The 27,511-nt window shown below is 35.0% G+C and overlaps 2 protein-coding genes across 4 annotated transcripts in view; one reads left to right on the forward strand and one right to left on the reverse strand.

Annotated features, from left to right (window-relative positions):
* The window catches only part of LOC141404682 (uncharacterized), a 47,787-nt gene extending 25,712 nt beyond the window's left edge, over nt 1–22,075 (reverse strand). The window contains exon 1 of the mRNA XM_073988282.1: nt 21,451–22,075. The gene's annotated coding sequence lies outside the window, so the exon portion shown is untranslated. The remainder of the gene's footprint in view (nt 1–21,450) is intronic.
* Nucleotides 22,076–25,181: 3,106 nt separating this feature from the next.
* On the forward strand, nt 25,182–26,201 carry CCAP (Crustacean cardioactive peptide). 3 transcript variants are annotated; one of them, XM_073963715.1, is made up of 3 exons: nt 25,182–25,462; nt 25,528–25,594; nt 25,662–26,201. In XM_073963715.1, the coding sequence occupies exons 1-3, from the start codon at nt 25,376–25,378 to the stop codon at nt 25,985–25,987; spliced, it is 480 nt and encodes a 159-aa protein (XP_073819816.1). In that variant the 5' UTR covers nt 25,182–25,375; the 3' UTR covers nt 25,988–26,201. The 3 variants fall into 3 exon arrangements, with proteins under 3 accessions (XP_073819816.1, XP_073819817.1, XP_073819818.1); XM_073963716.1 differs by having other exon boundaries at nt 25,282–25,462; nt 25,531–25,594; nt 25,662–26,124; XM_073963717.1 differs by having other exon boundaries at nt 25,282–25,447; nt 25,531–25,594; nt 25,662–26,124.
* Nucleotides 26,202–27,511: the final 1,310 nt, after the last annotated feature.

The following is a 27,511-nucleotide window of genomic DNA, read 5'->3' on the forward strand; positions in this document are numbered from 1 at the left end:
ATGTTGTCGCTTATCAGGCAATAATTTTTGTTATTTTTTATAAACAAAATACAAGAGATTCTTGTGAGGCATCATCATCAACCCACTCTTATTGTCCCATATATGTAGAAAAGCACCTGGAAGTTGGTGGAAAGTGAATCTAGAATGTTTTTTCATTGGTTTTGATTACGCACAAAAGCCCACATACTATCTATTGAGGAGAATGGTGTAGCGGCAAGGAAAATGCGCCAAAAGGAAATAAAGAAAACAGCCAAAAAGTAATCTAACAAAAATAGATGCGTTTTATTTTTGGTAAAAATACTCAGAAAATTTAAAGGAAAACAAGAAGAACAACAACAAAAACTTTTGTCGGGAAATGCATTAAAAAAAACAGTGACTGTCTGTTTTAGATTTCGACATGGTAGTATAAATTATATACGTACGAGTATGTATGAAAATTGAAGTTTATCTATAAAATTACATGAATTACATTGGAAATAATTGAATTATGTATGTATAATAGGGTTATGACTTTTTGAAATTTTTCCTCAAAAATGATTTCCTGTAGCAGGGATGAATGAACTTTTGCCTATTAATCACTATGCTATCGTTTATTCTATTAAAATATAAAAAAAGTTCACGCACAAATCGATTTCAAAACAAGTAAGCAAAGGCTATAGTCGGACGGGGCCGACCATGTGATACCCTACACCACAACCTGTAGGAATTAGCTATGTGAAACCGCCTTCACGCCGAATGTCCGGGTTCGATTTCCATCAAATTCTCAACGGTGGCAAAATACCCCTTAGTAATGTTGGCGATATTTTCTGAGTATTTCAGCCATGAAAAACGTTTCTACAAGTGGAAACTTAGGACACGCCGTTCGGACTCGGCGATAAAAACTAGGTCACATATCAATAACTTAATATGAATCCATTGATAGAAGGGTAGCCTCCCTTGTCTTTACTGGGATGTTTGTGGAAAAATATATAAATTATACATTCTAAAAAATATTCGAAAATTGGAAAATTCACATTGATTAGCCCCTCCTGCTACATCTTCAAATTGTCTTTGAATATCAAGTTCCTTTTTGGAATACACCTTAAATAAATAAATATATATACCATTCAATTTGGCATATTTGATAATTGGAAACTGGGAAAATTGCGAGTTTATTGAAGATCTATCGCCCAAAAATTGTGCACTTTTACCTCACAAATGCTTCGAAAATAGTTCATTGTGGGCATATATTGTGATATCAAAAATATATGTATTTTATACCGGTAGAATAACTAACAATGAACAGAAATTCAAAAATTTTGCTTTCAAACAAATTTATAAATCCCAAAATTATTCATATTCAATTATACAACAAAGAAGATAGTATAAGTCAGCTGCGCTAACGGTGATATACCTTCAGGCTCTGCCGTATAAAAATATATTTATTTTGTAACACGAGTTTGCTTCAAAATACGTGGAATCTGTAGGTATCGTAATATGGGGCTATACCAAATCAATTTTAGTAAGCTAAAATCTGAGTTTTGGAAATATTTGAGAATTATTTTTCAGATTTGTAGTTTTAGTTGTAGCCGGCAGGTGTTTTTGGAAATTCTGGACTATTATCTCAGGAAGTATTACTTACCCCGGGAAAGGGACCAGAATAGGGACCGTAAAAGAACCTTCTCCAAAAAAAAAAAAACAAAAATAATAAAAATCAAATAGATCCGATACGGGTCCTCAAACTGCACTTTTTCCAAATTTTGTGTGGGAGGTACTCGAAGGACGGACCGATATAGTCCATATTCCGACCGGACACATGACTGGATGAAATAATACGATGTGTAAAATTTCGAGCAATCAGAAAATCCCCTTTAGAGTTACCTTGCGGATTTGCGGCGCAAGTACAATCTGTTGAAAATAATTTAAAACGATTCGAGAGGACCCTAAATTTCCCTTTTCCGGATTTTGTGTGGGAGGTACCCTTCGCTAGTTATCGTTCACACAATTTTTCGAATACAATTTTGAACTTTTTTGGGGGAGGTGTGGACCGACATAGCCTACATTCGAACTTAAACAAAGTTTGGGCAAAATATTACGTTGTATAAAATTTGGTTCTAATTGGTAGATCCGTTCGAGAGTTATTGTGCGCACCAGCCAGCTCGACATTAAGAGAGACAGATGAACGGACAGCGCTAAATAGACTCCAAATTGTCTGAAACGAATTTTATCCAAATATACTTTGGGTCTAAAACCAATATTTCGATGAGACACATCTTTGGTCTTATTTTGTTTGTATCCCCTTTACCCTAAATCCTGAGGTATAAAATATGTGCCGAGGCAACCCCATGTTGCAATATTTGTATAAAAATCCAATTTGACAACTGAACTGAAAATTTCTCCGTCATGATAGAGACAATTTGTAGCATGGGAGGAAATTGTGGTTCTCTACACAAAACACATTATATAACAGGCAGTAGGTGCGTTATCTAGCAGACACATTATTGCAATTTGCATCAGGGGAAAGATCAGTAGTTATTTTTCCATATGTACGCTATTTTGCCGGTATATCCCCTCCAGGAATGAAAATATGGACCAAAAATAAAATTTGCATAGTTTTCATACAAAAGTAATGGTTTATGTCAACCGCTAAATAGAATCAGATCATCATGCAGAATTATAGGCATTTTTTTCAACCTAAACTCTTACCTCGTGCAAAATTTCGTGACTATTGAGCTATAATTGCGACCTCTAGCGGGTTTATGATTACACTACAAACAAAAACCTGGATATATTAGGCTGTAACTCTGTTATCTGATCACGTACATCAACATAATTGACATCAATTGAAAGGTCAAGAGATCGTCTTCCAAATATAGCTCACGAGTGGAGAATGTGTCTTTCAGGAACAAAGATATAAGCTGTTTATTAAAAATTTTCACAATTTTCACACAAAAGTTCTGGTCCATTTAACCCTCTAAATATTATCTGATCGGCATCCCAAATTGCAAGCTTCTTCTTTGTCATATACTCTTACCTTATTTAAAATTTCGAGGCGATCGGACTATTATTGCGACCTACAGAGCAGCTACAAAATCGGATAAATTTTATGTTTTTGGTCCATTTCAACCGCTAAATATTTTACGATCATCACCAATTAAAATAGCGATCTATTCTGATGTGAAACCGACCTCCATACCAAATTTCGTGACGATCGGTTCATAATTGCGGCCTGGAGTTTGATTACAATTTATAATGGACAGACGGACACACGGACGGACGGACGGACGGACGGACACACATCTCAAAATCGCTTTATCTTGCCGAGATATGAAGATTGGTATACCACATTGGGGGTCTCCGACGAATATTTCGCGGTGTTACATGAATTCTCCCCAAAACAAACTTATAATACCCTTTCCACATAGTGGTGTAGGGTATAAAAATAATTTTTTGAAAAAATATATGAAATGAAAAAAAAATTTTTTCAAAACTTTTTTTTTGTTGCACGTACTAATACTACTAATAACTATAATAACGTTTATTTCATTCAAATATTAAAAAAGTCGCAAAAAGTCACTTTGAAAAAATTTTAATTTTTTTGTTTTTTGTTAAAAAATTGTATTTTTGAATAAAAGCGTTAATGACATTTTTACGATTCTAAGAATTGAAGAAAAATAGTGAGAAATAAATTTAATGTCATTTTAATTATCTCATGTGGCTCTAAAGTTTATTTTCAATTATATATCTGTTTTCAGTGACTTAAAAAAATTGTTCATAATTTTGATAAATTCAAATTTTAAAATCATTTTGTGCGTGAGGTTTTTTCACCGAATCACCTTATAATTAAGATTTTATGTAATCTTATGGCAAAACTCATCACGCTATGATACAGGGATATGAGGTTGTAAAAAAGTCATAACCCTAATATATAAACAAATATTTTTGAAGTTGTGAAAAAGAAAACAAGTAAGAATGTATCATTCAGCTGTGCTGACGGAGATATACCATCAGCCACTGAAAAAAACACCAAACCAAACACAATGATTATGCCGTATATAAAATACACAGATTTTTTTCACGAGTTTGCTTTAAAATCTGTATGTACCGTAATGTGTGGCCATACCAAATCATTGACATATATATACCAAACATTTTTAGTAACCAAACTTCGTCATAAAGGACTCGAAATATTAAATTACGTTAAACTAAATTTGAAACAAAATTTTGAAAAACTTTTAGAGTTATCTTGCACAATAGCCATTTTAGTATGTGCCGGGAGGGTTTTGGTGCTTGGACCATTATCTCAGGAAGTATTGACATACTCCGGAAAAAGATTGTACCGTTGAAAATGAGGCCGCTAGAACAACCTAATGAAAAAAGAATCAAAACGGTGCGAGAAGAGCTCTTAAACTTCACTTTTTTCGAATTTTGTGTGGGAGGTACTCGAAGGAGTGGACCGATATAGCCCATATTCCGACCTGATACATGACTGGATAAAATAATATGATAATTGGAAACTCCTGCGATAATTATCTTGCGGATTTGCCATTTTGGTTGGTGCCGTCAGGGTTTCTTGGAACATTAAGGCCAATATCTCAGGAAGTATGGACTTGCGCAAGAAAAAAATTGTACCGCCATAAAGGGAATCGCAAGGACAACCTGCTGAAACCAGGACGATCCGAGAGGAGCTATTAAACTTACCTTTATCCGAATTTTGTGTGGCAGGTACCCGAAGAAGTGGACCGATAAAGTACATATTCCAACCTGATACATGACTGAATGAAATAATATGATGTGCAAATTCTGCAGCAATCAGAAATTCCCTGTGAGAATAACTTGCGGATTTGCCATTTTGGTTGGTGCCTTCAGGGTTTCTTGGAACTTTTATGCCAATATCTCTGGAAGTATGGACTTGCGCAAGAAAAAAATTGTACCGTCGTAAAGGGAGCCGCAAGGGCAACTTACTGAAACAAATTTCAAAACGATCCGAGAGGAGCTCTTAAACGTCACTTTAATCCAATTTTGTGTGGGATGTACCCGAAGGAGAGGGCTAATATACTTCATATTCGAACCCGATCTATATCTAGAAGGAATAATACGATGTGCAAAGTTTGGACCAAACCAATTGCTCCCTTCGAGAGTTACCATTCACACAATTTTACAGACAAATTTTGAACTTTTGTGGAGAAGGTACCCGAAGGTGAGGACCGATATAGTCCATCTTCGAACTTAAACTAAGTTTGGACAAAACATTACAATACCCAAGATTTGCTTCGAATCAGTTGATCCGTTCAGGAGTTATCGTGAGCACCAGCCAGACAGACGGACGGACATGGCTAAATAGACTCCAAATTGTCTGAAACTAATTTCGTCCAAACATATTTGGGGTCTAAAACCGTTATTTCCATGAGGCACATTTTTGGTCGTATCAAAGTGTTTATACCCTTTCTAGCCTAAAGGCTGAGGGTATAATGAAGATGCAATTTCAAAGTTGCGAAAAAACACTGACCTCAACCTCAAAAAAGATTTTCATTTCAAAAATTGAAGAAATAACAAGCAAACAAAAATCTGCAGGCTTTGACGACAGCTAAATACTCTTAGGCTAAAAACCGTTAGCAAAAAAAGTACCCTCCACCATAAATTTTTTTGAACTAAAATGCAATAATTATTTTCTGATCGCGGATACTCTAAATTGCTAAATAAGGGTAGCAAATGTATCTGAAAATGTCTTCAAACTGGCGGCACCTTTATATGGGGTTTATATGAAAGGACCTATGTTGACAATTTTTGGTGGAGAAGTTTTGTGACCACTGGGAACTTCAAATATCAAATTACAGATAGTTCGGTCAACAAATGTTGCTAAAATCCAGAAAACACTTACAATTGGGTGTACCAAAACATGGACAATTTTTGTAGAGATATTTTGTGACCACTGGGAATCTCAAATTTTAAGTTACAGGTAGTTCTGTCAAAAATGTAACTAAAATTCTAAAAATACCAAAAATCTGGAGGTATCATTATATGGGGGCTATACCGAGACATGGACCTATATTGAAAATTTTTAGTGAAGAGATTTTGTGACCACTGGGAAACTCAAACGTCAAAGGACAGGTAGTTCGGTTAAGTATTGTAGCTAAAATCCTCAAAATACCGAAAATCTGGAGGTACCATTATATGGGGGCTATACCAAAACATGGACCTACATTGACAATTTCTGATTACACCTGATTCGGTTAAAAATGGCAGCTAAAATCCTAAAGATACCGAAAATATGGACCTATTTTAACAATTTGGAGATGTGTTGTGGTCACTGGGAACCTCAAATGTTAAATAACAGGTAGTTCGGTCAAAAAAGATAGGTAAAATCCTCAAAATACGGAAAATCTGTAGTTACCGTTATATGTGGCCTATACCAAAGCATGGATCTATCGTTTGGTGGAGATGTTTTGTGACCATTGTAATGAACATACTTTCTTTCTGAATAATTTTCTCTGAACTTATTAATTCTGGATCGTTGAAAGGCCAATACACGATAGATTGGAGTAGGACAGTGGGAGTTTCGGTAAGCTAGCTGTACAGTCGGCTGGGGAGTTCGGGTCCTTTCCTTTCTATCGCAGTTTATTTTTTTTTTTACAATAATAATATAACTCCCTTTTATTTAAGTGACATTATTTTTTAAAACATGAAATTAGATGGGGAATCAAATGAAATTAAAGTCGTTATACTATAAAACAAAACAAGCCCCCTGCTAATAACGACCTCATATGATTCCTTAGTGAAATTATATTGGTTAAGAATATGCCTTGTATTGGATTGACTGCTCCTGGATGTTGTTAGGAGAGTCGTGCCTCTTTACCCGCCCTTTCCAATGTCCTGATGGCAATTAAGAAAATGTTAAGGACCCCTATACTAAGCCTGAGTTACTTTCTCATTCCATGGTCGATGTCGCCATCACAGATAAACTCTTATGGAGGATGTCTAGCACATAATTTTCATATTCATACTTGTTTTATTGTAATTCATTTGGGTTCAAGAAAAACTATAACGATTGATAGAATATACATTATTCATATTAAACATTAAAAGCTATTTAATTCTAAGATTAATCATTAAAACAAAAAAAAAATGTAGAAAGTCTTATATGCGTACTATAGGGTATAAAAATTGTAACAACATAGAAAGCTTAATAATGATAATTATGATGCAGTAAGAAAACAGCGATCAAAACAAAATTACTATGAAGATAAATTTTGAGTGGAAATATCCACTGATCAAGTTGTTCACTTTGAAGCAAAACAAAATAAAAAAAATCATAGATGACAGACTCTCTGAGCATACTGTAATCGATGAATGCCAACGCTCACGAAATTTACTCAATTAATGGCATCCTATAATTAATCTCTTACTGAAGAGTATGAGAATACTCATTATCTTTTACAATATTATAATGCTAACAAAAAAAATCTCTGGAATTTCTTCTACGATCACATACATACATACATCAATATTTTATTCCATGACACTTACCAACACTCGATGATTGAAGAGGCCTCATCACATCAGCTTCGTTGGAAATTTCTGTATAAAATTGAAGTTAAATCCAGAGACTTGTTAAGCGTTTTGGGTTATCACTACTTCGCTATGAGCTATGTCACTATGTGTTTATGTATGTAAGATCAATACGTTTTGAACACTATTACACACATTTTATAAAATGGCGAAAATATGAATATGAGGTAGACAGTGATCACCATTTTTTTTTTAATTCATATACATACATATATATTGTTTCATATTTTTTTTTTATAATTCCAGCATTTAGATTTCGAATATTGTATATTTAAAAAATTCGATTCAATTACTATCCTTTAACTTGGAGCTCGTTTTGTCAAATATTACCGTTTTTATAGAATCAACGACAATGTTTCCATAACGTGGACACATTAATATGAAAAATTTGAAAGTTTTACTCTATGCCACGTATAAATTAAGTTATGATCACTCGTCACTCATATGCACATTTTACATTTAAATTGTGTATGGAATTATTAAACTTGGAATTATTCACAATTGCAATACTTAGAATATTCACTTAATAAGGGTTCCGAGTTGATTTCTCGCTGGTACCGATTGAATGCCCGTGTCAACTGAATTGAAACAATGTTTTAAAACATGAGATCGCCCTCTTTTTGGTTACTTTTTCGTTCTGCCTTTTGTTCAGAGGAAGGTACAGTTTTGTTGCTTTACTTCCCTTGATGATGATACTGTTAGGGTATAATTGTGTCTTGATGATCGTTTTTTTTCTCGTTTCTTGGAGAGTCAGGCAAAATCAAATCAGGGTATGCCGGTAGCGGGGCGGTAATTTATGATTGAATTGACATACCAATAAAATCAAACGAAGTGATGAATATATTAATCTCAATTAGGTGATTACTTGCGTCGCTTGACTAGCACGAGTGAGTACACATGTAAAATTGCTCAGAACGTATACCTGATGAAAAATGGACGATGGATAATTTCACTCACTACGTTCATCTGGACCAAGCTCGACTTTTGAAATTATCGAATTGACTTTGAGGATATTTTGTGCAACCAATCGAAAATGCGTTGTGCTACAATTGGAGTCCAGATAGTATTCCGGATGACCCTCTGGTTTTTGGTGTCAAATTTCTGTGGGATATATAAACATGGGTTTTTAAGATTTGGAACTTGCATGAAAATGCAATGAATAGAAATTTTACCTGGGATTAAAAAAAAGGTTTTTTTCCTTTTGTATCGATGGCACTGAATATCACCCGAAATGTAGTACAATCAGTAGCAATTTGTGTTAAAACAGTAGTTTTATTTGCAATGAATTGTATTCGTTAAATTTATAATGTAAATCCCTCTAGGATTATTTAGATTGTAGAGAATAAGTTTTACTTCTGGAAGACTTTACTTGTCGGGTGACGAAATATAGAAAGGAAGTTTTCTTGTTCTATCGAAATGAGGAAGTCTCTTCTTCAATAATAAGAATAACTACATTCGTAGTGATTACTTATTTAAAACATATGATTATCTCTAATTGGCAACTAACAATAACTGTGTTATCATTCTGCTGATGTATGTAGTAGCTGCCTTTAAGTAAAATATCGCATGCGATTTACGAATTCAATATCAGCTTAAAACCGTTGTAATTTAAATTTTTACTATTATTATTTATTTTTTTTGGAAGGAAGTCCACTACAAAACCAAATAATTCTTGCTCGGTGAGCTGAAGAATTAGTTGGAAAGAAGGACTTACTTGCGAATGTCCTTCGCATGAAATGTTCCTATGGGTTTTCCTTCAGGATCTTCCAGTACATAATAATGGTTTCCAACTTTCTGAGTGATTTTAGCTTTGAGAAACATGGGTGCTAACTTGGCATTAAAGTTTTTCTCCAAATTACTCTGCGCAAAGTTGCGGCGAAAAACTTCATCACCAACTTGGAACGTGGGCTCTCTACATCGTAAGTTGTAGGTATGTTGATTTTTTTCATATGCACTTTTAATTTGTTTCTTAATGTCCTGTCGCAGATTTTGAAGCTGATCTTCCCTTGAAATATTACCCATCGGTTCGTCCAACATTTGTATTTTCCTTAGAAGGTTATATGATGAACCGTGAGTAATCATGTTAAAGCCGAAAACAGCTCTGTACGGTGAAATCTTGAGGGATTGATGATAGGAGTTTCTTAATGCGCAGCATATGCTACTCAGATTTTCATCCCACATCCTATGATCGGTTTTGAGATATGCTCGGATTCCGGCTATCAAAGACCGATTTACTCTTTCGGAGGCGTTTGATTGTGGTGAGTAAATGGCAGTATAGGTGTGAGTGACTCCATATTTGGTCAAAAAGGCGTTGAACTCGTTAGCCTTAAATTGACTACCATTATCACTCACCACAATCTCCGGCACTCCATATATATGAAATATTTGCTGTTCCAAAAATGTTTGAATCGAGCTAGCCGTAAATTTCCTTAGGGGACAGACCCAATGAAATTTCGTAAAGTGGTCTAAAACGATTAAAAGTCCTGTAAAACCGTTCTTGCTGCGGGGGTACGGGCCTAGAAGGTCTATATACAAGCGCTGGAATGGGCGGATTGATACATTCTGAGTCCCCATTGGGGGTTTCATTACGAAATTAGGGGCTTTAGTCGTTTTACAGACTTCGCAACTTTTCACATATTTTCGGACATCCCGCACCAATCCAGGCCAATAAAAATTCCTTCTAATGAGCTCCAATGTTTTACATATTCCGCCATGACTAATGACCTGTTCACGGAGATTTCTGGGTATCCAGAGCTTCCAAGCTTGTTGCTCTTGGAGCTCTTCCCCAGAGTAGTGCTCCGTTCGGATATAAACGAAATTATCAACTGTTTTTAAGTCGGGGTAAGTATTTTCGTTGCTAGCAATTCTGTCTTTTAACTCCCTATAATCTTGGTCACTAAAATGTGGTGAATCGAGATCAATTTCCGGGGCTACGTTTTCTAAGGATGCAATTTCTGGGTCTGGAAGTCGTGACAGAGCGTCAGGAACAACGTTATCCCGACCCTTCCGGTGACTTACACTGAACTTATAACTTTGCAGTTGTAAGGCCCAGCGCGCAAGTCTCCCGGTAAGGTTGGGTTGACGCATGAGCCATACAAGGCTACTGTGATCTGTTACGACCTCAAATTCTTGCATCTCGAGATAACATCTGAATCTCTTGATCGCTTCTATTGCCGCTAAGCATTCACGCTCAGTGACCGAATAGTTTCGTTGAGCGGAATTCAGTTTACGACTCATAAATGCTATGGGTCTTTCTTGATTTTCTTCGTCCAGTTGCACCAGGACGGCCCCGATGCCATAGTCACTGGCATCACAATGAACGAAGAATTTCTTTTCAAAATCCGGATTTATGAGGACCGGGGCAGATGTAAGGAGCTGTTTGATTTTATCAAAGGCCGCTTGAGCATCTGCTGTCCAAACAAATTTTCGTTTTGTGGATACTACCTCGGTAATGGGGAAAACAACGGAAGCGAAATTGTCAATAAATCGGCGGTACCATCCCGCTAACCCTAAAAATCCACGAACTTGTTTGAGATTTTTAGGTACCGGCCAATTATTAATGGCACTGACTTTTTCCGTATCTGTTGTTATTCCGCCATTACCGATGACGTAGCCAAGGTAGTTCACCTTCGTGACACAAAATTTACTTTTTTGGATATTTAGGGTCAAATTAGCTTTCCGAAACTGCGAAGCCACCCGAATTAGTACTTCAGCATGTGTTTCGAAATCAGCCGTCACAATTATCAGATCGTCGAGATACCCAAAAACGCAATGACGCAGATCTGGAGGTATGATCTGGTCCATCAGCCTACACATCGTCTGTGGCGCGTTGCATAGGCCGAAGGGCATCACGACGAACTGATAAAGGGGCCTCCCTGGTACTGTAAAGGCGGTTAGGGCCTTCGATGAATCATCAAGGGCAATTTGCCAATAGGCATCCTTGAGATCCAACTTGGTTATAATATGAGCCTTGGGTAATCTAGAGAATATTCCTTCAATAGAAGGAAGTGGATAGGCATCCTTCTTGGTTACGCTATTCAATTTTCGCGCATCTAAACACAACCGTATTTTGTGCGGTTTTACTACGAGTCTCATTGGAGAACTCCACGGTGAACATGATGGCTCTATAACCCCTAGAGAGAGCATTCGGTCGATCTCTTTAAACATCATTTTTTCAATTGCCGGTGAAACCGGATAATGTCGTTGTTTGATGGGTGAAGCTTCTCCCACATCAATTGCGTGCTTAATTAAAGAGGTACGACCCAGGCCCTGTTTCTCGAAACTCGGAAATAATGATATAATACTAGATAATTGAGATTTCTGTTGTTCATCTAAAGGAAAAAAGATTTCATCGGGACTGCTATCCTCTGTGGGACAGGGGAAAGGTTCTGGAAGGTCTGCAACATTTGGGGTTACACTTGATGAGTTATCGACGCTAAGAATGTCCAAGTTACCTATGATATTGTCAAATAAATGAAAAGTTCTGCAAAAATCGACTCCTAAAATCAATTTTTGCGAAATTGACGGAATGAGGAAAAATTTCATTTTGTGGGTTTGATTTTTAAATGTTACGGCGACATCAATCCAACCTAGTACTGTTTGTGGGTTACCATCAGCTGTTTGAACAAAAGATTTACACTTTGTGAAATTTGGAAATGTGTTCTTAGCCAAATCAGATCCTAAACAGCTGATGTTGGCCCCAGTATCTATTAGCCCATATTCAGTCAGATCCAAAAATGAAATTTTAGCGTAATACCGCCTGTCGTTTGGATTGGAAATTATAGCGGATATGAGAAATTTCTTTGAAAGTTTTTTCAACTTAAAATACGTCCGAAGCCGTAGTGTTGAACGTTTAGATTTATTCGGTTGCATTTGTAGAAAGTCAACATTGAAGATTTCGTCGCGCATACGCATATATTTCGCCAACCTTTGGTGATAAGGTAAACGAGGGATTAATATGTTGTGCTCAGATGAAATATCTGGTGTTTTAGCTCTTTTTAAAATTGTAAAATTTGTAGTCAACTCCTGGTGATCTTTGTTAGTTGCTATTGTGGACATGTCAGTATTTCCCTCAGGTGTGACTGTTTGAGATATAGAAAATTCTATAGGTGTTCCTTTGGTGGAACTGAACTGTGGAAGTTTTTTGTCTTTGTGCCAGAATTGTTATTGCATTTAACGCAATTCGGTTTATATACCTTTTTGGCACCACAGCCATAACAAAACACCTGGCGGTCTTGGAGGCAATCCTGCCAGTGGTGTCCTTTACCCTCGCAGTTCCAACATAGAGATACACACGAAGGTCCTTGTAGGGCATTAACTGAGCTGTCATTACCCAATTTGGGATCAAAGTCATCGACATTTTCTTCACAGTCTATTTTTGCTACTTGTCGTCTGGCAGTCATGTTGTTATTTTGACGAATAGCCATATTTCGACGTACGTGTTCGTCGTTTAGAAAATTTTCACGTTTGTGGACTAGCTGACGTAAATGGGACACCGATTTTACTTGGATATATAACAATTCCTGCCGGATTTCAGGACGTAAATTCCTGGTTAATGTCTCGACTACCTCTGTCTCTGACATCGGTATATCTAGTCGATCGATTATACCAGAAATGGAATCGAAAAATACATCGAAGGTTTCTCCCGGTTTCTGTTTCCGATTTCGAATTTCCTCCCTCAAATCAGAAGAAGTTTTAAAATCGGCGTATTGGGACCTAAGAGCCTGACAGAAATTGTCCCATTCTATATTGTGGACTTGCTTCCTATATCGCCATAGCCAGTCTCGAGCTCGACCCGAAAGCAATATCTGTAAATTCTTACAGATAATCGTGAAGTCTCCTTCAAAATAATCTTCAGTTAAAGACCGTAGTCGGTATAAAAATTCTTCGACGTTAAGTCCATTCTGGGAACCGTCGAATCGAAGATTCCAACCCTGAATAATAGATGATATTTTATCAATAGTATAAGGCAAGCGATAATGCGAGGATAGATTAGAGTGCTGATGAAGATTTGGATCCGCTATGGGGTCCGCTGATCTTTGATTCCGACTAAGAGCATCGTTCAAAGAGTCATGATTACTATTATTACGATTTGCTACCGGAGAACGTATGGGAACGTTTGTAGAAACATCATTTGTATTTGGACCCAAGGATTGGGACATATTGAAGGAAGTCAATAATCGACACATAGATGTTTCTATCATACGTTGTATACGCTCGTAGTCCACTTTTCCTGTACCACCCTTATTATTTTGACTGTTTTTATTTTGAGCGAAATTGTGCTCATGAGAATTCTGAGCTTTGTGATCTTTTGCAAGACTATTTAATTCTTGGGTTTGGTCTAGTGATGCCGATTCCTCAGGAAAAAGGTTACGAGTGTGGCTTCGCGTGTTGTAGGCTTTTGCCCCTCGAGGTTTTCCACGACCACTTGGCTTTGCCGTAAGATTTTGAGGTGGAATAGGATTGATATACGGAGAGTCAAATCCCTGCGGAAGAGCCGTAGAAACGTTGAGCTGATATGCACGTAATTCGGACAATTCGCAAGATCTTTTACAGACCGGACACTGTGAACTAGTAGATAAAAACGTTTCTATGCAAACTTTGTGGAACACATGGTTACATTCTTGTATGATCACACAGTTCTGATCTTCTGACAAAATCTCTTTACAAATTGAACAGAAGTTTACCGAATCTACTCCAGGTGGAGCAATTGAATCTTTGGGAGGTGTTCTCGCCAGTGCCATTTTCGTTTTTAAGAATGTTCAAATAAAACAGATAATTTAGTATGGATTCTTCAATCCAAGATCGCGGAAATAATAATAAATATATAGTTTTAAGTAGTGGATATTCAACACTATTTAAATCAATAATTCTTTCAATAAGAGTTTTCTGTTTGACGACATGACAAGGAATGAGGATTCAAGACAATCTTAACCAACACATTTAAAAGCAAAACTGTTCTATGGAATTTTTGGAGATTGCGAATCTCACATCAATCGGATAACCAGCTAATTATCTTTCCTCGATTCTCTACTTGAAATAGGACAAAAATTCGCAAGCAGCACAATCTCTGTATTCCGTAATGCAAGTAGATGCTGATACTTCGTCCCAAAAGATGGAAGCTCTCAAAATTAAAACCAAAAATTTACGTAAAGAAGAAGATTCAATTATTTAGATTAAAGCCCATGGAACATACACAATCAACTAGATGGTTAGCTTACTCGACCCTCTAAACCTCAAGTAGCCAATATTCCGAAAAAGTGGTAGTATAGGTTCTTCTGAAAGCCTCATCCAGATACTGATTCCTCAACGTTATTCATTTAATTGAACTCTACAAAATATTAATAAAATCTGAGCAGAAAAGGATATTTCTAACCTTTTTTGCCCCACGTTGGGCGCCAATTATTGTAATGAACATACTTTCTTTCTGAATAATTTTCTCTGAACTTATTAATTCTGGATCGTTGAAAGGCCAATACACGATAGATTGGAGTAGGACAGTGGGAGTTTCGGTAAGCTAGCTGTACAGTCGGCTGGGGAGTTCGGGTCCTTTCCTTTCTATCGCAGTTTATTTTTTTTTTACAATAATAATATAACTCCCTTTTATTTAAGTGACATTATTTTTTAAAACATGAAATTAGATGGGGAATCAAATGAAATTAAAGTCGTTATACTATAAAACAAAACAAGCCCCCTGCTAATAACGACCTCATATGATTCCTTAGTGAAATTATATTGGTTAAGAATATGCCTTGTATTGGATTGACTGCTCCTGGATGTTGTTAGGAGAGTCGTGCCTCTTTACCCGCCCTTTCCAATGTCCTGATGGCAATTAAGAAAATGTTAAGGACCCCTATACTAAGCCTGAGTTACTTTCTCATTCCATGGTCGATGTCGCCATCACAGATAAACTCTTATGGAGGATGTCTAGCACATAATTTTCATATTCATACTTGTTTTATTGTAATTCATTTGGGTTCAAGAAAAACTATAACGATTGATAGAATATACATTATTCATATTAAACATTAAAAGCTATTTAATTCTAAGATTAATCATTAAAACAAAAAAAAAATGTAGAAAGTCTTATATGCGTACTATAGGGTATAAAAATTGTAACAACATAGAAAGCTTAATAATGATAATTATGATGCAGTAAGAAAACAGCGATCAAAACAAAATTACTATGAAGATAAATTTTGAGTGGAAATATCCACTGATCAAGTTGTTCACTTTGAAGCAAAACAAAATAAAAAAAATCATAGATGACAGACTCTCTGAGCATACTGTAATCGATGAATGCCAACGCTCACGAAATTTACTCAATTAATGGCATCCTATAATTAATCTCTTACTGAAGAGTATGAGAATACTCATTATCTTTTACAATATTATAATGCTAACAAAAAAAATCTCTGGAATTTCTTCTACGATCACATACATACATACATCAATATTTTATTCCATGACACTTACCAACACTCGATGATTGAAGAGGCCTCATCACATCAGCTTCGTTGGAAATTTCTGTATAAAATTGAAGTTAAATCCAGAGACTTGTTAAGCGTTTTGGATTATCACTACTTCGCTATGAGCTATGTCACTATGTGTTTATGTATGTAAGATCAATACGTTTTGAACACTATTACACACATTTTATAAAATGGCGAAAATATGAATATGAGGTAGACAGTGATCACCATTTTTTTTTTAATTCATATACATACATATATATTGTTTCATATTTTTTTTTTATAATTCCAGCATTTAGATTTCGAATATTGTATATTTAAAAAATTCGATTCAATTACTATCCTTTAACTTGGAGCTCGTTTTGTCAAATATTACCGTTTTTATAGAATCAACGACAATGTTTCCATAACGTGGACACATTAATATGAAAAATTTGAAAGTTTTACTCTATGCCACGTATAAATTAAGTTATGATCACTCGTCACTCATATGCACATTTTACATTTAAATTGTGTATGGAATTATTAAACTTGGAATTATTCACAATTGCAATACTTAGAATATTCACTTAATAAGGGTTCCGAGTTGATTTCTCGCTGGTACCGATTGAATGCCCGTGTCAACTGAATTGAAACAATGTTTTAAAACATGAGATCGCCCTCTTTTTGGTTACTTTTTCGTTCTGCCTTTTGTTCAGAGGAAGGTACAGTTTTGTTGCTTTACTTCCCTTGATGATGATACTGTTAGGGTATAATTGTGTCTTGATGATCGTTTTTTTTCTCGTTTCTTGGAGAGTCAGGCAAAATCAAATCAGGGTATGCCGGTAGCGGGGCGGTAATTTATGATTGAATTGACATACCAATAAAATCAAACGAAGTGATGAATATATTAATCTCAATTAGGTGATTACTTGCGTCGCTTGACTAGCACGAGTGAGTACACATGTAAAATTGCTCAGAACGTATACCTGATGAAAAATGGACGATGGATAATTTCACTCACTACGTTCATCTGGACCAAGCTCGACTTTTGAAATTATCGAATTGACTTTGAGGATATTTTGTGCAACCAATCGAAAATGCGTTGTGCTACAATTGGAGTCCAGATAGTATTCCGGATGACCCTCTGGTTTTTGGTGTCAAATTTCTGTGGGATATATAAACATGGGTTTTTAAGATTTGGAACTTGCATGAAAATGCAATGAATAGAAATTTTACCTGGGATTAAAAAAAAGGTTTTTTTTCCTTTTGTATCGATGGCACTGAATATCACCCGAAATGTAGTACAATCAGTAGCAATTTGTGTTAAAACAGTAGTTTTATTTGCAATGAATTGTATTCGTTAAATTTATAATGTAAATCCCTCTAGGATTATTTAGATTGTAGAGAATAAGTTTTACTTCTGGAAGACTTTACTTGTCGGGTGACGAAATATAGAAAGGAAGTTTTCTTGTTCTATCGAAATGAGGAAGTCTCTTCTTCAATAATAAGAATAACTACATTCGTAGTGATTACTTATTTAAAACATATGATTATCTCTAATTGGCAACTAACAATAACTGTGTTATCATTCTGCTGATGTATGTAGTAGCTGCCTTTAAGTAAAATATCGCATGCGATTTACGAATTCAATATCAGCTTAAAACCGTTGTAATTTAAATTTTTACTATTATTATTTATTTTTTTTGGAAGGAAGTCCACTACACCATAGGGAACCTTAAATGCCAAATTATAGCTAATTCGGTTAAGTATTGCAGCTAAAATCCTCAAAATACTGAAAATCGGGAGATACCGTAATTTGGGGGCTATACCAACTAATGGACCTATATTGATATTGTGACCCCTGGGAAACTCAAACGTCTAATGGCAGGTAGTTCGGTTAAATATTTTAGCTAAAATCCTCAAAATACCGAAAATCGGGAGGGGGCCTAAACCCAAACATAGACCTATTGTTTGGTGGACTTTCAAACATTTTTGTAGGATTCGGTTTTTGGACACAACAATGGACTGGTAAAGTTTTTTATCGGTTGGAAAATAATTGTGGCCTGTAGAGCGATTTGGACCATAAATGAGGCCTTTAGAGCATTTTCGTGAAAATTGACCTTTGGTCCCATACAAATTAGCATGGAAACAAAGATCCTTCTTTTGGAACGGGTTAACGTTAACCGATCGCCATAAAATTTCATTTATAAGGTTTTTTGATCAAATGGAAAAAGGTTTAAGGGGTAGGCGTTTCAAAAAACAATTTTGTAATTTTTTAGGTCGCCTTAATATATATTTTATAAGGCCGCAAATGATTATTTCAATGCCTTACAAATGGAAAAACAAACTTAATATACCCTACATACTATGTTGTAAAGGAGGTACGCGAAGGTGTTGACCGATATAGACCTTCTTGGAACTGGATGTATGCATGTTTAGAATAAATTTTACGATGTGCAAGGTTTCGTCCAAATCGGGTACTCAATTAGTATGTTATTGTACTCATCAGTCTTTTAGTTGATGCCGGAATGGTTTTTAAACCATTTGGCCAATTTTTTAGGAAGTTTTTTTGTTGTGCAAACCCCAGTAACCCCGGACTCAGAAAGCTGACACTGTAAATTAACAGGTTAGTCGGTGAGCATGAGTTTGAAACATTTCAGATGGAAGAAGTGAATTATGGGCAAACCTGAAGTCACTCTCGAACCCCGGACGCTGACTGATCCTAAGTTATTTCAATCGACAGTTTGTCGAACACTTCGGGAGTGACAGGACGAAGAGAAGAGCACTACGTCTCATTAGATATCTTCCTGCCGAGGATGAACTACTACAATTTAGAATGGATGATGTTGCGAATGTCATCAGGAACGCTAAATCATCCTCCTCGTTTGGCCCAGATGGAATCTCCATGGCAATGCTAAAACAACTAATGGAGCCGGAAGTCAAGTGTCTTACCAAAGTTCTCAACCTGTCGCTAGCCACCCACCGAGTAGAGAACTGGGAACAAAGATTCTTCCAGTACAGCAACACAATGACATGCTTTCGTTGCAGTACTTGTTGGGCTGTTACCGCGAGAACCATCCTAATCACCATATGGTGGATAGGACCCCCAACCCAGGCATGTCAGGACGGATCTTCATGATCTAGAGAGAGTGGTCCAGCGTTACATGAAAGAAACCCTAAATCAACAAGCCTATCAAGCAGGTTTAGCATCCACACAGATACAGTCGCAGATGCCAAACCAGAGTAGTTTTGGCTCAACTACGCTCGGGATGGTGCAGCTGTCTGAATTCCTATAGGGCAAGGATCGATCACACGGTGCAAAAATCTGTCCAGCATGCGGCACAAGCCCGCACGACACACTGCCTCTTTACAACTACCCTGCCAAATCTACTCAATTCACTTCAGTAGATCTGTGGTTGCATCCTATTGAAAAAGTCACATTCCTAAATCTGGAAATAGACCCAGAGCTAGATTAAACAGAAAGAGGAAAATACAAACATACAAAATAATGTTACAACAACCACAGTCATGATCTATGGATCGAGTACCCGCTATTAAAAGTGAGAGAGAAGTGCCCAGACATAGTATTTCTTCGAACTTCATCGATAGTTATAGTGCCTCGCAGCCACTTTAGTTGGTCACCGTGGAGTTTTTAGAGTTTTTGGATCATTATGTCACAAGGACTACCATTAATGAAAATTTGAAAACTATCCTCGAAAAGCCCTTAAACGGAAGGTATCCGAAGGAGAGGAGTTGTCCGATACAGACATTTTTTGAACTATATAAACGTTTGGAAGAATCTTTACGATCTGAAATCGTGTACTTAATTCGTAAGTTATAATTTTAGTGGTGCCGCCAAAGCTTCTGTGCCATAATAACTGAAAGTAAGTACTTGTCCCCTATAAATGTGCTGTTGTAATAGGGGCCGCAACGACAATCTGCTGCAAATAATGTTAAAGCAATCCAAGACATGTCCTTAAACTGCACTTTGTCCAACAATTTTTAAATTTTGTTTGGGAGGTACCCGATATAATCCATAGTCAAACCTGATATAATATATCTGGAAGATATATTACGATGTACAAAGTTGAGACCAAAATGTTTAATCCCATCGTGAATTGCAGTAAATCCAATTTTAGGGAAAATTGGTAATTCCGGACATTAAGAAGGTGGCTCACATAAATTCCATTCTAAAGCTAGACAAATTCGCTATCTATGAAGTATCGTAGCCGCTAGATAATCCTTCCGCCGAATTAAGTCCTAAAATTTAGCCGCCATTATAATTTATTACGGAAGCGCAATTTAAAGTTATCTTGGGAAAAGCCTATGGTATCCTTATTTACTTCCTGGACAAGAGAAGTCAACAGACAATTTGATATTTTTGACGATGACAGGCGTATCACAACTGTTCAGAATCGAAAGATCCTTGAGGTGGTGGAACCCACATCAACCAAAAGTTGAAATCCATGAAAAAAGTCCTATGCCGTCTCATTTCTGAACTACATTCCTGAGCGACGCACAATGGAGAACCCTGCAAACGTCCCATCAGCACAAGTAATGTAGTAGTATTCTCAACTCCCACAGAGAACGACGTATTGTTCCCATAATTCTTTGAAACAAAATTGTTGTTGACAGATTTTGAATTTGGAACCCTCGAATTTATAGTCGATAACATCTCCACTAGATTCTATCTTAGTAACTCATAGACAAAAAAAAAATTTAAATAATTGATGTTGCCCGATTTGACGTGGAAATCCTCGGATTCGAAGTCTGGGTCTATTCCACTACATCACCATATTACACATACACTCTCGCTACTTTAATGAGGAAAAGATGTGTGATCAAACTAATTAAATAGAGAGAAATAGAAAACACTATGGTAACCATGAAAATATTTACTGCTTTCAATTTAAAAAAATATTTATATGTATATTTCAAAATCTCTGAAAAAATGTGCCATCTCGTTTTCTGAAAATTTTAGTTTTTTATCACTTTTATAAAAAATGCAGCTTTCTGGACCAGAAAATGTTGTTTATCACAAAAATTTAGTAATTGTGTAGATCATTCAATGCTCGCGTTTACCAACTCCAGCATTTTTTAGGTTGACAAAATTTCAGCCGGCTTTTGTAGCTATTTTCGGGTTTCCATCACCAAAAATTATGGCAATCAATATTAGTCCATGCCATTTATTGCATTAAATTTCCCATACATTTCCACACTTTTCAAAATGTTTGCTAAAACTATTATTTAAATCTATTAAGATAGAAACATTATGCGTTATGCAAAGTTTATTTGTTCAAGGTTCACTTTTTCGAAATTGTCACCTTTCGCAATACTTTTTTAAAATTCTTCAAAGTACAAAAATAGAATTTTTTCACTTATTTTATGTGTTTCACAAAATTTCAGTTACGAATCCTTTTTTTATTTCATTCGATATAATATTACTCACATTTGTAGATTTAATTATTTTTTAATTAATTTATTTTTTAATTTCCGTTTTTCAAATGATTTTCCAAATTTTGTCTTTTTTTCCTCACTTTTTTGGTATATCAATTCTACAGACTAATTTAAATCCAAAAATATATTTCTTTTTTATCACTTCACCAATTCAAAGTTTCCGCGTTTCAACTGCAAATGCTACCGTTCGCCTTGAGAGCACTTTCGAAATTGCTGCTGCGTTAATGCTCACCCGCAGATCTTCAGAAGACATACCAAAAAATTTTTCTTCATTGAATTTTCCATTATTTTCTTTATTTATTTTTTTTTCTGTTCTCTATGGTCTCTTGTTCGAAAATTGAAAACGCAACATTCAAATTTGTGTTTTATGTTCTCGCTCTCTCTTCGGTGAGAGATTTCGGTGTTTGATGATTAGGATTTTTAAAAATAGCTACAATATTTTGCCGGCGTACATCACTTCAGTGGACATGACATTACAAGCTTTTTGGATCGGTCTTTTCTGAGTTTATTGTTTCCTTATTTTGGAGGGGGAGGAAGGGACATTGTCAGCCAGCCCTACAAAATTATATAGAAAATGTTTTAAAGTACAAACAGAAGTACCATTAATGTTCTCTCTCAAGTTTTAGGTTAGAACATGCAACTAAGCATTTTATGTTTGTGTTTGTGTAGATCGGTTTTGAAGTTTTGTAGTCGAACGCGTGGGATTTTATACAGTGGTGGTCCATCGACAAATGTACGCCTTCGTAATACAAAAGAGACTTGAAATTTGAAAAAATATGAGTAGTTGGAAAAATATTCTTTAAAAATCCACGTTAATTGGTCTATGAGTAGTTGGAAAAATATTCTTTAAAAATCCACGTTTATTGGTCTATGAGTAGTTGGAAAAATATTCTTTAAAAATCCACGTTTATTGGTCTATGAGTGGATGGAAAATATTTTTTAACAATCCACGTTTATTGGCCTATGAGTGGATGGAAAATATTTTTTAACAATCCACGTTTATTGGTCTATCAGTGGTTTGAAAAATATTCTTTAAAAAGCCACGTTTCTTGGTCTATGATTGGTTGGAAAAATATTCTTTACAAATGCACGTTTATTTGTCTATGAGTGGTTAGAAAAATATTCTTTAAAAATCCACGTTTATTGGTCTGTGGATGGTTGGAAAATATATTTTTAAAAATCCACGTTTATTGGTCTATGAGTGGATGTAAAAATAGTATTTTAAAATCCACGTTTATTGGTCTATGAGTGGATGGAAAAAATATTATTTTAAAATCCACGTTTATTGGTCTATGAGTGGATGGAAAAAATAGTATTTTAAAATCCACGTTTATTGGTCTATGAGTGGATGGAAAAAATATTATTTTAAAATCCACGTTTTTTGTTCTATGAGTGGTTGGAAAGATATTCTTTAAAAATCCACCTTTATTGGTCTATGAGTGGATGGAAAAATATTCTCTAAAAATCCACTTTTATTTGTCTATGAGTTATTGGAAAAATAATTTTTAAAAATCCTCGTTTATTGGTCTATGAGGGATTGGAAAAATATTATTTAAAACTCTACGTTTATTTGCCTATGAGAGGTTAAAAAATACTCTTTAAAAATCCACGTTTATTGGTCCATGAGTGGTCGAACAAATATTCTTTAAAAATCCACGTTTATTGGCCCATGAGTGGTTGGAAAAATATTCTTTAAAAATTCACGTTTATTGGTCTGTGAGTGGTCAAAAAAATATTTTTTAAAAATCCACATTTATAGGTATATGAGTAGTTGGAAAAATATTCTTTAAAAATCCACGTTTATTGGTCCATGAGTGGTTGGAAAAATATTCTTTAAAAATCAACTTTTATTGGTCTGTTAGTGGTCGAAAAAATATTCTTTAAAAATCCACGTTTAATGGTCTATGATTTAATGGAAAAATATTCTTTAAAAATCCACATTTAATGGTCTATGATTCAATGGAAAAATATTCTTTAAAAATCCACGTTTAATGGTCTACGATTTAATGGAAAAATATTCTTTAAAAATCCACGTTTAATGGTCTACGATTTAATGGAAAATATTCTTTAAAAATCCACGTTTAATGGTCTACGATTTAATGGAAAAATATTCTTTAAAAATCCACGTTTAATGGTCTACGATTTAATGGAAAAATATTCTTTAAAAATCCACGTTTAATGGTCTACGATTTAATGGAAAATATTCTTTAAAAATCCACGTTTAATGGTCTACGATTTAATGGAAAAATATTCTTTAAAAATCCACGTTTATTGGTCTGTGAGTGGTCGAAAAAATATTTTTTAAAAATCCACATTTATAGGTATATGAGTAGTTGGAAAAATATTCTTTAAAAATCCACTTTTATTGGTCTGTTAGTGGTCGAAAAAATATTCTTTAAAAATCCACGTTTAATGGTCTATGATTTAATGGAAAAATATTCTTTAAAAATCCACGTTTAATGGTCTATGATTCAATGGAAAAATATTCTTTAAAAATCCACGTTTAATGGTCTATGATTTAATTGACAAATATTCTTTAAAAATTCACGTTTATTGGTCCATGAGTGGTTGGAAAAATATTCTTTAAAAATTCACGTTTATTGGTCCATGAGTGGTTGGAAAATTATTCTTTAAAGATCCACGTTTATTGGTCCATGAGTGGTTGGAAAAATATTCTTTAAAGACCCACGTTTATTGGTCCATGAGTGGTTGGAAGAATATTCTTTAAAAATCCACGTTTATTGGTCTGTGAGTGGTCGAAAAAATATTTTTTTAAAAATCCACATTTATAGGTATATGAGGAGTTGAAAAAATATTCTTTAAAAATCCACGTTTAATGGTCTATGATTTATTGGAAAAATATTCTTTAAAAATCCACGTTTATTGGTCCATGAGTGGTTGGAAAAATATTCTTTAAAAATCCCCGTTTATTGGTCGATGAGTGGTTGGAAAAATATTCTTTAAAAATCCACTTTTATTGGTCTATGAGTGGGTGGAAAAATATTCTTTAAAAATCCACGTTTATTAGTCTATAAGTGGTTGGAAAATATTCTTCGAAAATCCACGTTTATTGGTTTGTGGTTGCTTGTAAAAATATTCTTTAAAAATCCACGTTTATTGGCCTGTGAGTGGTTGGAAAAATATTCTATAAAAATCCAAGCTTACTGTTCTGAGCTTGCTTGAAAAAAAAATCTTTAAAAAAATTAAAAAAAAAACATTCTTTAAAAATCCACACTTATTGTTCTGTGGGTGTTGGAAAAAATATTCATTAAAAATCCACCTTTATTGGTCTGTGGTAACTTAAAAAAAATTAAAAATACCTCTCTCAAATTGTGTTTAGACCCGTTTGGACTTGAGAAAATTTCTTTCAATCTTTAACAATGACATTTGACTTTAAATCAAACTTCAATTTGACCTATGATAAGAAATATCCTATTAATAATACAGGACATTAACAGGAACAACAGCAACAACTCAACAAGCGTTATGTTGTGCTGTAGGGGGGTGGGTGCAATATTATTGACTGTAAGTGTGTTGCAAACCAGAGCGCGCTAAAACAGTCTAAGGAAGAACAAAAGAAAAATCTATGAAAACACAAAAATCAATTACCACCAACCAAAATGACCACCAAAACACTTTAAAAGCTCCGCGGGATATCAACCACAGTTCACCAAAGCGATTTTGGACAAGCCATTTATACAGCTGTGCTGTGAAAAGGTCACTGCGTTAAGCCAATGAAAGGACCTGCAAGAGTTTTCTTGAAACAATAATAAGTTGCAGTGATTTCTTGAGTTTTGACTCAAACGGCATTCGGACGTTGTTGTGAACGGTGGTCAGTTGTTTGGTGGACACCAAGAATTGTGATTGTGAACAAATTATTTTATCAAGTGAAGTTTCCAAGTTCTCCAGATATAACAATGACTTTAAATGGTGTCTTATTTGTGGGTCTTTTTACCCTACATCTGTGGTTCGATGTGACTCAGGCCGAGGTGAATGTGAACAATGTAAGATCGACTTCGTCAGAAGATTAAATTTAATAAAACAACAAAATATTTTTTTCTCTCAAAAGCAGCACAAGTTGAGCGGCATTATCCAGTGGAAGTACGAGAAGCGACCATTCTGCAATGCCTTTACAGGTTAGTTCCACAAAGAGGATCCAATATACCCTAAAAATTATTCTCTCACTTCCTTGGTATTTCATAGGTTGTGGTAAAAAGCGAACCTCCTCCCATCCTCCCTCGTATCCGGTAATAAAACGCGGCGATATTGAAGACAAAAGCGGTTACAGTAACGATTACATGTCTGAGGGTCTATCGGATTTAATAGACATTAATGCCGAGCCGGCTGTGGAAAATGTACAAAAACAAATTATGTCTCAGGCTAAAATCTATGAGGCAATTAAGGAGGCCAGCAAAGAAATATTCCGTCAGAAAAATCGCCAACGCCAACAGCTGCAAATGCAAGAGGCCAATCGTTTAATGGCCCAGGGCCAGGATTCGGAGAAATTGGAAGACAATGAAAATATTTAGGAAGAATTACGAAAAATCTGGACTCCGGAAATTCGAACTTTTTAATGGTGAATGGACGCAAAAATTATTAATTGATTAGGATTAGGAATGAGGCACACACAGGTTTTGTGTTTTGGAAACTTCCCAAATTTGCTTGAACAGAGTGGTGTATTTATTGTTTAAGAGAAAATATTATTAAATATGAAATATTGTAAAATAAATTAAAACGGCATTTGATGTTTACAGTTGTTTTGAATTCATGGATTTTTAGAGAGTATTTTTTCGCTGACCCACTGACCAATAAACGTGGATTTTTAGAGAGTATTTTTTCGCTGACCCACTGACCAATAAACGTGGATTTTTAAAGAATATTTTTTCAAGGACAAACACAGCAATAAACTTGGATTTTTAAAGAATGTTTTTTCGAGCAACCAAACAGCAATAACCATGGATTTTTAAAGAATATTTTTTCAAGCAAACACACAGCGGCAAACCTGGATTTTTAAAGCATATTTTTTCAAGCAACCACACAGCAATAAACGTGGATTTTTTAAGAATAGTTTTCAAGCAATTACACAGCAGCAAACCTGGATTTTTAAAGAATATTTTTTCAAGCAACCCCACAGAAATAAGCGTGGATTTTTAAAAAAATATTTTTTCAAGCAACCACACAGCAATAAACGTGGATTTTTAAAAAATTATTTTTCCAACTACTCATATCCCAATAAACATGGATTTTTAAAGAATATTTTTCCAACTACTCATAGACCAATAAACGTGGATTTTTAAAGAATATTTTTCCAAAAATCGTGGATTTTTAAAGAATATTTTTCCAAAAATCGTGGATTTTTAAAGAATATTTTTCGAACTACTCATATCCCAAAAAACGTGGATTTTTAAAAAATATTTTCTCACCCACTCATAGACCAATAAACTTGCATTTTTAAAGAATATTTTTCCAACCACTCATAGACCAGTAAACGTGAATTTTTAAAGAATATTTTCCAAACCACTCATAGACCAATGAACGTGGATTTTTAAAGAACATTTTTCCAACTACTCATATCCCAAAAACGTGGATTTTTAAAGAATATTTTTCCAACTACTCATATCCCAAAAACGTGGATTTTTAAAGAATATTTTTCCAACTACTCATATCCCAAAAACGTGGACTTTTAAAGAATATTTTTCCAACTACTCATATCCCAATAAACATGGATTTTTAAAGAATATTTTTCCAACCACTCATAGACCAGTAAACGTGGATTTTTAAAGAATATTTTCCAAACCACTCATAGACCAATGAACGTGGATTTTTAAAGAACATTTTTCCAACTACTCATATCCCAAAAACGTGGATTTTTAAAGAATATTTTTCCAACTACTCATATCCCAAAAACGTGGATTTTTAAAGAATATTTTTCCAACCACTCATAGACCAACGAACGTGGATTTTTAAAGAATATTTTTCAATCCATCATGGATTTTTAAAGAATATTTTTTCAAGCAACCACAGACCAATAAAGGTGGATTTTTAAAGAATAT

The sequence above is a fragment of the Musca autumnalis genome, unplaced genomic scaffold (genome assembly GCF_047663935.1).
Source record: "Musca autumnalis isolate F117 unplaced genomic scaffold, ASM4766393v1 scaffold_1, whole genome shotgun sequence".
In the NCBI taxonomy this organism is placed as follows: Eukaryota; Metazoa; Arthropoda; class Insecta; order Diptera; family Muscidae; genus Musca; species Musca autumnalis.

Excerpts from the sequence above, each read along its gene's own strand:
- CCAP (XM_073963715.1), top strand. The coding sequence starts at position 25,376 with ATGACTTTAAATGGTGTCTTATTTGTGGGTCTTTTTACCCTACATCTG. Across the intron at positions 25,463-25,527 it reads CCGAGGTGAATGTGAACAAT|CAGCACAAGTTGAGCGGCAT; the intron begins GTAAGATCGACT and ends TTCTCTCAAAAG. Across the intron at positions 25,595-25,661 it reads ATTCTGCAATGCCTTTACAG|GTTGTGGTAAAAAGCGAACC; the intron begins GTTAGTTCCACA and ends GGTATTTCATAG.